At 32.9% G+C, this 12346-nt stretch overlaps 1 protein-coding gene across 1 annotated transcript; it reads left to right on the top strand.

Moving 5' to 3' along the window:
• Positions 1-5991: 5991 nt before the first annotated feature.
• LOC132640283 (chalcone synthase 2) lies at positions 5992-8197 on the top strand. The gene is made up of 2 exons (XM_060356807.1): positions 5992-6299; positions 7022-8197. The coding sequence occupies exons 1-2, from the start codon at positions 6122-6124 to the stop codon at positions 8011-8013; spliced, it is 1170 nt and encodes a 389-aa protein (XP_060212790.1). The 5' UTR covers positions 5992-6121; the 3' UTR covers positions 8014-8197.
• The last annotated feature ends 4149 nt before the right edge of the window (positions 8198-12346 follow it).

Below are 12346 nucleotides of genomic sequence, written 5' to 3'. Positions count from 1 at the left end.
TTTTGTTCAAATTAATCCATCAAATACATGTGATGCAAATTGTTACTCAGACAAATACATGAGATTTAATATAAAAATACATGGGGTTTGATTGGCAACTTCAAATACATTGGTTATGCTATCAAATACATGGGGTTTGATTTGTAACTTCAAATACATGGTTATGCTATCAAATACATGTGTAAATCAAAACGAAATCAATATTGAAAATTTCAAATACATTACCCCTAAAATACATGGGTGATGCAAATTGTTACTCACACAAATACATGAGATTTAATATAAAATACATGGGGTTTGATTGGAAACTTCAAATACATTGGTTATGATATCAAATACATGGGTAAATCAAGAACGAAATCAATATTGAAAACTTCAAATATATTGGCTATTGAATGTTTTCAAATTTTAAATTTTTGATTTTTTATGTTTGAATGTTGAAGATTGGCTGAAGGAATAGACAATGGTTATGGAAAAGTAATCTAAAATATGATTTTGTGGAAGAGTATGGTAAAAAATACCAATTAATAGCTAATTAATTGATCCAACCGTTATGGCCTTAAATCAAGGGATATGTTTTATTTTTTTACTGTGTTACTATGTATTTATAAACATCAAATACATCCGAAAAAATACCTTAATTTGGGAAAACATAACTACAAATGGTAACTTTTAAAAGATAGCTATAAATGATAGGAAACTACCTTGTTGGTGAGACTCGATTCCCCACCCCTGTGCAATAAAAAGTGGTTTTTTATAATATTTGAACCATAGAAAATGCAAGTATTACAAGGAAAAACTTAAACAAAATATTCTGTTATATATGAAGATCACTTAATAACAATAATAACATCTCAGTCCCACACAAAGTGTAAATCCTCCTAGAAAAGCTTTCTATTTTCAAAAATTTAATAACCAAGCCCTGGTTGCCTTATTTTCTGCATCTGTGAGTAAATGTATATAGACTTGCCTCTTCACTTGCTAGCAGTTCACAAGATCGTTTTAAATAGTGGTAGATACCATCCAATCAACATAACAACCAATCCGATTCACATTTGGGTAAGTTCATTTCAATTACTTTTTCTGCATTCTTTATCGTTTTTCAGCTTTTACAAGACTTTTATACAGATTTCCGTAGCCTAATTTTATTATTGTTAAATGATGTAGTTAGTTAACTCTAATTTGCAGACAGCTTTAATTTTTGACTCTTGAAATTAGAGTTTGCTCGATTAAGCCAAGAAACCTACAAGAAGCAGCAAAGTCTCATTCTTTGCATAATCGTCAAATAACACGCGGGACATAAAGATCTACAGGTGGAAATCGATTGCTTACTTCGACTAAACTTATTAAAGAGGAGGACATTAATGCCATCTTCTTAAGGCTATTTTTGAAACTTATAAGTATTTGCTATCAATTTACATGTCTGGAAGGAGGTGAATAAAGGTACAGATTTTGTAGCAAATGAAGGTCACGGGCATGAAGAAAAGTTGATAATCTGGGAAGTTGCGCTCAAGTAAATGAAATTTCTTTCCTTGGTGATTGTGATTTAAGCCATGTATTTAGCTTACGAAAGAATTTAACTAGTACTCATTCCGGATCAAAAAGAGTGTCCACTTAGCCATTTGAATATTCCTTAAGAAAAATATTAATTTCTAGAAAAAATAAATAATTTGATTAAACTGCCCTTAATTAATTAAATATGTATTGGGATTTAATCACATTACACTTAATAGGGGCAAATTTGGAAAGATAAAGTAAATTCTTTCTTGATTTGATAAATGAACACTCTTTTTTACCCTAAAAAAAAAGCTAAGTGGACACTCTTTTTGATCCAGAAGGAATAGTTTATTTAGTCTTTCCAATATACCAAAAAAAGTCAAATAACTAATAGCTTTTCAAAAATCTTTCGTTGGCATATAATTTAACTACCTTTCTATATAGCTTACGAAAGATTTTAACTTGTTTATTTATTCTTTCTGAATTTAGCTTGTTTATTTATTCTTTCCAATATTGCCAAAGTCAATTAATTAGCCTGTAACTTGTCAAAAAACTTTTGGTGGCATATAATTTGACTACTTCCTAATTCGGTCCCATAAAAACTTTTGGTCACAACATCATCAAATCCAAACACAATCATAACGTGGAAAAACCAAGGAAAGTGACCATATCAAGTGTTTGGTTAATGGACCATTGTCCTTTGGTTGATTAATTGATTTCACGCCAACCGGAGAAAAACTTAAAAGTGCGAGATGAATGCTATTGACAGAATTGAAGTTCCCTGGTGGCCAAAATTTGACCTTAAATTATACCTAACACCTTCAGTTTCTAGTTACTATCTCCGTTCCAATTTAAGTGATTATGTTAGACTTTAAGTGATTATGTTAGACTGCATATGAAGTTTAAGAAAGAATTTACTTTTAAAATTTTGTGAGTATTAATTAGTACTGACCAAGCTAGGTATACGGAAACAAAAATATCTGAATAAATTAGTGCAAAATAAAAACTCTTAACCAATTCCTTAGAGGACACCTACAGTTAGAAAAATAGGTAAACATATATAATTGAAGAAAAAATGGCCTTGAGGCGAGGATAAATCGATTTTCTTTAAAGAGATATTGCTCGTATACAGATTGAGAAAAATACAAGTAATTCCCTTCAGAATATAAAAAACTGTGTTTATACCTGCTGATTTTTCTATATACTAAGTCAAGAGTGTTCTTATATTTATAGAGTTTGAGAGATGATTTTCAGAATAGTCATGTCCTTTCATGAACAGATGTGTCTATTTAATTTAGGACTTCTATTACATACTATCTAACATCTGCTATAATGGAAGTAGTAATATTTGAATAATCTTGTGGGAAATTTTAAATATAAATTTTTGTAGTCCCTGGCTTCATTTGTTCAGGGATCTTTGTCGCTGTGCATGTCAAGAATTTATGCATTTAATTACAAGAATATCGTTTAAAGTATAACAGAATGTTCCTTCTTAATTCAAACAAATCAAATGAGAGGAGTTTATTGCTTATACAGTCAGTTACTATTAACATTTTTGTAATAAAGTCGCTTTTCTTGATTTAACCAAAAAAATAAAGGTTACTTTTCAAACACCTCCATTGATTCACTTGTGAAAATTAGTCTCAAGCTAACGATATACTTTCTTTGATAGAGCATATTGTATTTTGTCATGGTGGGACCTATATATAAGGCTATAAGAAGCAATATTAGAGCCCGTTTGGATTGACTTCTAAGCCGTTTTTAATTTTTTTGAGTGTTTGGCTGGCCAGCTTATAAGTCATTTTGTGCTAAAATAAACCCAAAAAATAATTGAGTCCGTTTTGGCTTACCTTATCTAAAGCAGCTTATAAGCCAAAAAAAAAAATTGAGCTACTCCAACTTATTTTTTTTTTGGATTATAAGCTATTTTCAGCTTATAAGCTATTTTTTTAAGCTCATCCAAACAGGCTCTTAATCAATTTTTAGATTTTGTTTAAAAGAATTTTATGTCAAAACATTGACGTGTTACTAGTACCTTTATATTCACCAAATACTAGTATCTGATAGGTTACTTTCAATGTAATTCAAACGTATATTATCCATACGAAAAAACAATCTCTCAACATACCACACGATAAATCATGTCCAAAGGCGTAAACCTTTGTTCACAAATGAAGAAGGTTACCTACAGTATACATCCATAACCTCCCTGCACAATCTCAGGATTTGAATTCGAAATTTTACTCCCATTTATTTGAATTGATTTATTGGCTATGATAGTAACTATATATTTATTTAGTACTATATATATATATATATATATATATATATATATATATATATATATATATGATTTGCTAGATTCAGATGAACACATAACTTATACATTACATTCGCTTCTGGATATATATACCATGAATTTGATGGATATAATTAATATTTTATTAATTAATAATCTTCAGTGTAAAATCATAGCTAAAAGAATATTTACTAAAACCGATTAATTGAAGTTCCAACTGAACCCATTTTGTAGAATCTTTTCCCTTCCTAAAGGAATCAATATATGGTATTCTCCATTTTGTCCTTTCCTAAGATCATAAAAACAAAAGGAGAAGTATTTGAGAGATTCTTTTTATTTTTGTTGAGACGTTATTTTGATGCTACATATGTAAAGTGAAAAGAGATGACGTTCCAACTTTGTAGTCCACATATTATACCAAATCTTCCAACACCACACAGTGTACCTACTTAACAATCAAACAATTCAATGCCTTATATGGTAAACAACTAAACAACAAGAACAAAATATTTACAATGCCTCTTCAATATAGTCCCTTTGTGTGGAACACTTAATAAACCTAGCTTCCTTTCTATTTTGTACCAAACATCATCACTCTTTGTAAACATTTAATTTTATTCATGCAATTAATAACTTTTCTGCCTAAACTAAAACTTTATTCGGTGGTCACACCCTCAACCTCACACTAATACCTGGCCAGAAACCTCGGTCTCCTAGCCCCTAGGTATGTTCGGTAAGATATTTTTCAAGAAAATAAGTGAGTTTTTCATTTATTTTGTAATGTTTAGTATGTAAATAGAAAATATTATCCCATAACAACAAAAGAAATTGTATTAGTTACGAACTTCGTCGTTAATTCGTCGCCAACAATCATTTTTGATAATGTTTTGTCGCTAAATATGATTAGAGACAAATTTTACCGTTTAGCTATAGAATTAGCTAGCAGTAGCAATATTTATATACTCTAATTTAAGCAAACACTATAAGGGTAAATGTAGGATATTGGATGGGTGCACGGAGGAGTTAATCAGCATGGAAAGCTACTGTTGCAACTTTTTTCCCGGATTCCACAAGGAAAGTCATTTTTCTGATTTTTAAGAATATTGTTTTTCCTTTCAAGCACACATGTTTTTTTTTTTTTTAAGGTGTTTTTTTTTCCTCTTATTTAGAGCTAATAGGAAGTAGAAGACTCAAGTAAACTACAGTATAAACACTCGGCAGAATAATTTTTAACGACTCCGATGGTGACGTCCTAATTAGATATTGCAATGCTAATTAAAATTTATTCTATATATGATATATTGGAACATGTTTGTATCAGTGTTCAATTATGGAATAGTTTAAAGATACTTTCTAATTTACCACATCAGAACACTATTATACGTGTCGTACTCTTGTCGTGACATTTATTTTCATTATCATGCCTAAAAATGATAAAAACCCAATTCATTGGGTTGATTAACTGGCTAAAAGGCATGACGTTTTATTATTATGAGAAGTAGGTAGCATAAGTGGCGGATGGAGCTTTTAAATAAAAGTTCGCCCAAACCCAATATTTTTATGGCGGATAGATTAATATATTGTCTATTTTAGCTGTTTGGCATAACTTGATTAGCCATAAAATTTCAGGAAAAAAATAAGACCCCTTATTATTCATAGTATTAAATATGTCATTACGTTTCTGTGGTGATAAGACTTTTGAAACGTTAATCTTAATTAAACATGACACAATATTTATGTGGCTGTAAAAACGCTTTTCATTAAGATAAAATGAAAAGCTCAAAGTTACTTATTTTCAAATATAGAAATGTAGCGAACAAATAAAAAATAGTATCAAACAAATTGAAAGATTATAAGGAGTACTTGAAATTCCATCAAAATTTCAACTAATATTAATTGTGAGCCCATAATTCTAAAAGTACAATGACCTCAATGTCTTTTTTCATTAGTGAACTCATTACTAAAAATCTTACAAGTTAAACCCATCAAAATTCAGATTCTGAATCCAGACAAAATAAATGGTTAATTGCTTGGAAAATGAGAGTTGGGAAAAAGAAGCACAAAATAAATTAAAAAAAAAGAAAAAGAGAAAAATATCACGTGCTAACCGGCCTCAAAAAGTTGCTCAAGCACGTGAATACTAGCTACCAGTTTGATATGAAAATTTCTTCTATAAATACATCCAAACCCCATGCAAACACTTCAAACACAATCCATTTTATCTTCTTCACTAGCTATAGCTAGTAATACATTTGTACAATAGTTGGTATTTTCATAAACATACACCAAATTTCTTAGTAAAAATACTATATTTTTCCGGCGAAAATGGTCACCGTCGAGGAGGTACGAAAGGCGCAACGTGCACAAGGTCCGGCCACCATCATGGCCATTGGCACAGCCACTCCTTCGAATTGTGTTGATCAAAGCACCTATCCTGATTATTATTTTCGAGTCACTAATAGTGAGCATATGACTGAGCTTAAGGAGAAATTTAAGCGCATGTGTAAGTTACAAATTTATTTTAGTAGTACTATCATATAATATAACTGCAGTTTTGATGATAACATGTGTTTGTAGATTATAATTAAAGAAAGATACCTACGTATACCAAAACTATGCATGTTCTTGATTTTTTTTTTCTCCTTTCTTTCTTTTCTGCCGCAGGTAAATGATATACTAGTAATTATGTAGTGTTCCTAAATAGCGTACCATGTGATATGCTTTTTTTTTTATGCTGACTGAATCCTATATTACATTCCTTAATAATATTGATGATATTCCTTAATATTGGATTTAGACAATTCTAAAATTATACCCCAATTGGTTTGACCAAAAAAAAAAAGAAAAAATTGGTTTGACCTTTTGTTTGTTATCTGATCTATTTTTTAAAATGTTTTCTTCTCTTAAAAATTAATAAATAGTGTAAGTATGTTTGAATCCCTTTGGGCAATAAGCGATTAAAAGGTTTACATTGGGATGGTCACATTTTCCTTTATAATTAGCTTCTCCGAGATGAAGTTTAGATTCTTTGAATGAAACAAGATTCGAAGGAAGCTGAGCTTTTGTTTTAGTTCTTTGTTATCTTTGCAATTAGTAGGATTTATATTATCATAATTAACTTTTTGACTTTTGATTAGGCGCAATTTGTTCATTCAATGATTTTAAGTTTAAGAACTATACATACTCGAAGTTTATTGATGACTTTAGGTTTTCCATGTAATGCAGGTGACAAATCTATGATTAAGAAGAGGTACATGCACTTAACTGAAGAAATCCTAAAAGAAAACCCCAATATTTGTGAATACATGGCTCCTTCTATTGATGCTAGGCAAGACATAGTGGTGGTTGAAGTGCCAAAACTAGGCAAAGAAGCAGCCCAAAAGGCCATCAAAGAATGGGGCCAACCCAAGTCCAAGATTACCCATTTGGTATTTTGCACCACTAGTGGGGTGGACATGCCTGGGGCCGACTACCAGCTCACTAAGCTTCTTGGGCTTCGACCCTCGGTTAAGAGGTTCATGATGTACCAACAAGGTTGTTTTGCTGGTGGTACTGTTATCCGATTGGCCAAGGACTTAGCCGAAAACAACAAGGGTGCTCGAGTCCTTGTTGTTTGCTCAGAGATCACTGCAGTTACTTTTCGTGGCCCAAGTGACACTCATTTGGATAGTATGGTTGGACAAGCCTTATTTGGGGATGGGGCAGGTGCACTCATTGTAGGTTCTGATCCATTACCAGAGGTTGAAAGGCCTTTATTCGAGCTTGTCTCAGCAGCCCAAACTCTGCTCCCAGACAGTGAAGGTGCTATCGATGGGCACCTTCGTGAAGTTGGGCTAACATTTCACTTACTCAAAGATGTTCCTGGATTGATCTCAAAGAACATTGAGAAGAGCTTGATGGAAGCATTCCAACCATTGGGCATTTCTGATTGGAACTCTCTCTTTTGGATTGCTCACCCAGGCGGGCCGGCAATTCTGGACCAAGTTGAACTAAAGTTGGCCTTAAAGCCTGAAAAACTTCGAGCTACAAGGCAAGTCTTGAGTGACTATGGAAATATGTCTAGTGCTTGTGTTTTGTTTATTTTGGATGAAATGAGGAAGGCCTCAGCCAAAGAAGGGCTTGGTAGCACTGGTGAAGGCCTTGATTGGGGTGTCCTCTTTGGATTTGGGCCTGGGCTAACAGTTGAGACTGTTGTGCTCCATAGTGTCTCTAATTAGTATGCTGGGTATTAATTTCTATTGTGGGGGTGATCGAAGTATTAAATTGATTTTCTATGTAATCTTAAATTTCTTTTATATATATTGTACTATGTATTTGCTTTGTTTTCAATTGAACTTTAATTTGCAAATAATGTTATTTGTAATGCATATTATGTACAAAAAGAAGTCCATTTCTCCCTCTCCTTTTTTCTTGCTTTAAATCTTTTTTGTTTTAGTTAAAATTTTAAGTAGCATTTGGAAGTTCCATTGGACATCGGTTGCTTACTTTTTGTTTCCAAAAGAAGAAGAAATTGAGATTTTTTTTAAGTATAAGTAAACTATCATATTCCGAATGAGTTTTTTAGTATAAGTAAGTTAATAAACTATCATATTTTGAATGAGACAACATACATTTGTTTGGGACAAGTTTTCATGATATAATTTTCCTAAGATACGATGAAACCTAACCTTATAGGAGAACTCGATAGCATACAAAACCCCATTTTTAATTATAAAAGATCATGTAAAAACTATGCATTCATGGTGTAATTGTGATCTAATATTCCATTATAGAGGAGCTTTGATCATGGAAGAAGAAACATATATTTTGGGAATTTTCAACTGACACATCTCATTGAGAGATCAGTCCTATATATACAATGAACTAACAGATTAACTTAGGCAAAATATCTAATGGACTAATTACATCATCTAAGCTAATACAACAATTTAACTTAATTAACTTCTAACAGCTCATGTTGAGCTGTGCACAGCTGTCACAACTTCCAGCTGTGCAGTAACTGAACTAACAGAAATAACAGACTAACAGAATTTCGGAAATGCTAACTACAATCTAACCACTAAGTTTTCACTCTACACTTTAATACTCCCCCTCAAGCTGGAGGATGAAGAATGTTGAATACTCCAATCTTGCCAAGCAAATGATCATGTTGAATCCTGGTAAGGCTTTTAGTTAGCAAATCAGCCTGCTGCTCCTTGGTGTTCACATGGACTGCTTGCACTGACCCTTCCTTGATCTTGTCTCTAATGAAATGACAATCAATTTCTATGTTCTTGGTCCTTTCATGAAATATGGGATTAGCTACAATTTGAATTGCAGACTTACTATCACTGAAGATGGTAATATGCCTGTAAATCTGCACATTTAGTTCTTTGAATAGTCTTTGCAACCATGTGATTTTTGCTACTACTGCTGCCAAAATTCTATACTCAGCCTCTGCTGAGCTTCTAGAAACTGTTTGTTGCTTCTTCGATTTCCAAGAGATCAAGGATTCTCTAAACTTTGACTGCAAAACCAGTGACAGACCTCCTTGTGTTTGGACAAGAATCCCAGTTAGCATCACACCAGTGCATCTGTGAGTTTGATATGCCATTGTCTTGAGGCTTGTTTTAGACCATATAATGACTTTAACAATTTGCATACGTTGTGCTCCCTCTATCTTCTAAAACCTTCTGGAATTTCCATGTACACTTCTTCCTTAGGATCACCTTGAAGGAAGGCATTGCACACATCCATCTGGAACATGTTCCATCCTCTAGAAGCATCTAATGCTATAACAGATCTCACTGCCACCATCTTGGCAACTGGTGAGAATGTATCATGATAGTCCAAGCCTTCTCTTTGACTATAGACCTTGGCTATTAGTCTTGCCTTGAATCTTTCAATTTCATCATTTCCTTTATATTTGATGTTATATATCCATTTGGATCCAACTATATTCTTCCCTCTGGGCAGGTTAACTACTTCCTATGTCTTGTTCTCCTCCAGAGCCTGTACTTCTTGTTTTATAGCATCAATCCATCTTTGATCCTTAGTTGCATCTCTGAAGTGTTGTGGTTCTGTTGAACTTGAGAATTTGGCTAAATAGATTTGGTACTTAGGAGAATCCTCGTCATATGACAAATAGTTTGTTATAGGATACAAACTGGTGCTTTCTTTCTTTTGAGTGGCATAGTCCTTCATCCAAATGGGCTCTTTGGGATTTTCTTGTGTATGATGGTACATTGGTGGAGCTGTCTGGTGCTTCATCTAGTACCTGTGTGGTTACAAGTCCTTTATCGGCATTATTTGTGACTGCATCATCATGTTGCTCTCCTGATGCACCAGTTGCAGGTTCAACTGAGTTGTGTGAGTTGAGTGTTGCATCATCTGTCACATCATCCCCAGCACTTTGATTCGAGTCTGCTGCTCCTTCCTCTATATCTGCATCAGTGCTTTGATCGGATGCTTCTCCTTCCTCCATATTTGCATCAGTGTTTGAACCGGCGCTACAAAAAAATGGGTAATTTGCTGAAGGTTGAAAGTTGCAATTCGCGGAGGTTTTAGCCTTCACTAGTTTCTAGAAGAGGCTAAAACCTCCGCGAATTACAACTTTCAACCTCCAGCAAATTACCCATTTTTTTGTAGTGCGGTTTGTGATTGTTGTGGTATAGTCATGTACATTAGTGGAGATTGTTGTTCCTCCACTAAGTGTGAATGCTCCATGTTGCACTATCTTTCCGATTCACTGCATTGTTCAATTTTTTAAAAGGAAATACTGATTCCTTGAATGTGACATCCGTGCTGACAAAAAAAGTGTTAGTAGAAATGTCAAATAGTAAGTATCCCTTTTGTGTTCCTGAGTATCCCATCAAAACATCTTTCTTGGCTCTTTCTGTAGACTTGTCTCCCTTTACCAAATTGGTTGCATAGCACAAGTAGCCAAATACTCTCAAATGAGCAATTGCATTCCTTTTCTTGTGCAACATATCATAAGGTGTGTGACCATGTAAAACACTAGATGGCAATCTGTTTATCAGGTAAGTTGCTCCTTTGACACATAATCCCCAGAACCTGATGGGAATGTTAGCTTGAAACCTCAAAGCCCTTGCAGTCTCCAAAATGTGTCTATGCTTCCTCTCTGCTCTACCATTTTGTTGTGGTGTATGGACACAACTACTTTGGTGTATGATTCCATATTGTTGTAAAAAATCTCTACATTGGCTATTAATGAACTCAGTTCCATTATCTGATCTTATAGTTTTAATAGGGCCATTAAACTGATTTTGGACCATAGATAGAAATATTTTCAGAACTGCTATGACTTCAGATTTGAATTGAGATAAATCCAAGTATATCTAATATGATCATCAACAATTGTCAGAAAATAAGATTTATGCTTCCTCTCTACTCTACCATTTTTTTATGTTGTATGGACGCAACTACTTTGGTGTATGATTCCATATTGTTGTAAAAAATCTCTACATTGGCTATTGTTGACACCTGATTTTTGACCTCCAATAATTTTATTTAATTGCCCACAGTTCTTGGATCTCAAAAGGAGTGAAATATGTATTTTTTAAATCCGATTATGCAAAATTATTTTGATAATATTTTGCCATTTCGTTTGGAAAAATAACTTGAAATATATATTGTAAGTCATTTGAAAACAATTTACATATTTTACTATTAATATTAAAGTATTTGTCAAGTTTGATCAGAAAATAACTTAAAACAATTATTCAATTAATTTTCCAATTTATCAAGTATCAAATTATCAAATATTTTACTCTGTTTAATTCAATAAATTTGATTAATTAAATAAATAATCATTTTACCTTTCAATTTCTAATTTTTCGCATTATTAATTTGCATTTGCAATTTTTAATTAATCATAATTAATTAGATGTTTAATTGAGGTTATATTTGAAAATTGCTTATTATGTGATTAGTTGTGGCTACAATTGAAAACAACAACAACAACAACCCAGTGAAATCCCACATCTTGGGGTCTAGGGAGGGTAGAATGTACGCAGACCTTACTCCTACCAAGGTAGGATGGCTGTTTCCGAGAAACCCTCGGCTTGAAAGGTTATTTAAATTGTTATTTAATTATGATCATAATTGAAATAACCAATTTTATGGTTTAGATCAATTAAGACTATGTTTGCAATTTAAGTCCTTTTATGCAATTCGCCGTGTCTTTAAAATGATTAATTGATTAATTAGTTTTAACTTGGTCATAATTGAAAGGTTTAATTAATTGACTTTTTAAATTTTGGCGATTTATTAAACAACATGTTTTCCTTGGCATATATACACATACATATACATGGATATACATGCATATACATATATATATATATATATATATATGTATATCGTGTATATGTATATATACAATAGGGCCGCCCCTTTTTTTTTTTTTTTATGGCTAGTCCAGTCCAGATAGGACCAGACCAGGCCCATCTCGGCTATAAGCCACCAAACAGACCCCAAAGGGTCTCATTTTTGTAGAAGGAGTTTCTACAAACCCTAAGCTGCGCCACATGCTCTCTTTCCTGCGTCATT

Source organism: Lycium barbarum, chromosome 5, assembly GCF_019175385.1.
Source record: "Lycium barbarum isolate Lr01 chromosome 5, ASM1917538v2, whole genome shotgun sequence".
Taxonomy (NCBI): domain Eukaryota; kingdom Viridiplantae; phylum Streptophyta; class Magnoliopsida; order Solanales; family Solanaceae; genus Lycium; species Lycium barbarum.
The sequence above is the reverse complement of the archived record's forward strand: the minus strand, read 5'-3'. Positions and strand labels throughout refer to the sequence as shown.

Coding starts and splice junctions, on each gene's coding strand:
- LOC132640283 (XM_060356807.1), top strand. CDS start 6,122: ATGGTCACCGTCGAGGAGGTACGAAAGGCGCAACGTGCACAAGGTCCG. Junction 6,300..7,021: donor GGAGAAATTTAAGCGCATGT/GTAAGTTACAAA, acceptor CATGTAATGCAG/GTGACAAATCTATGATTAAG.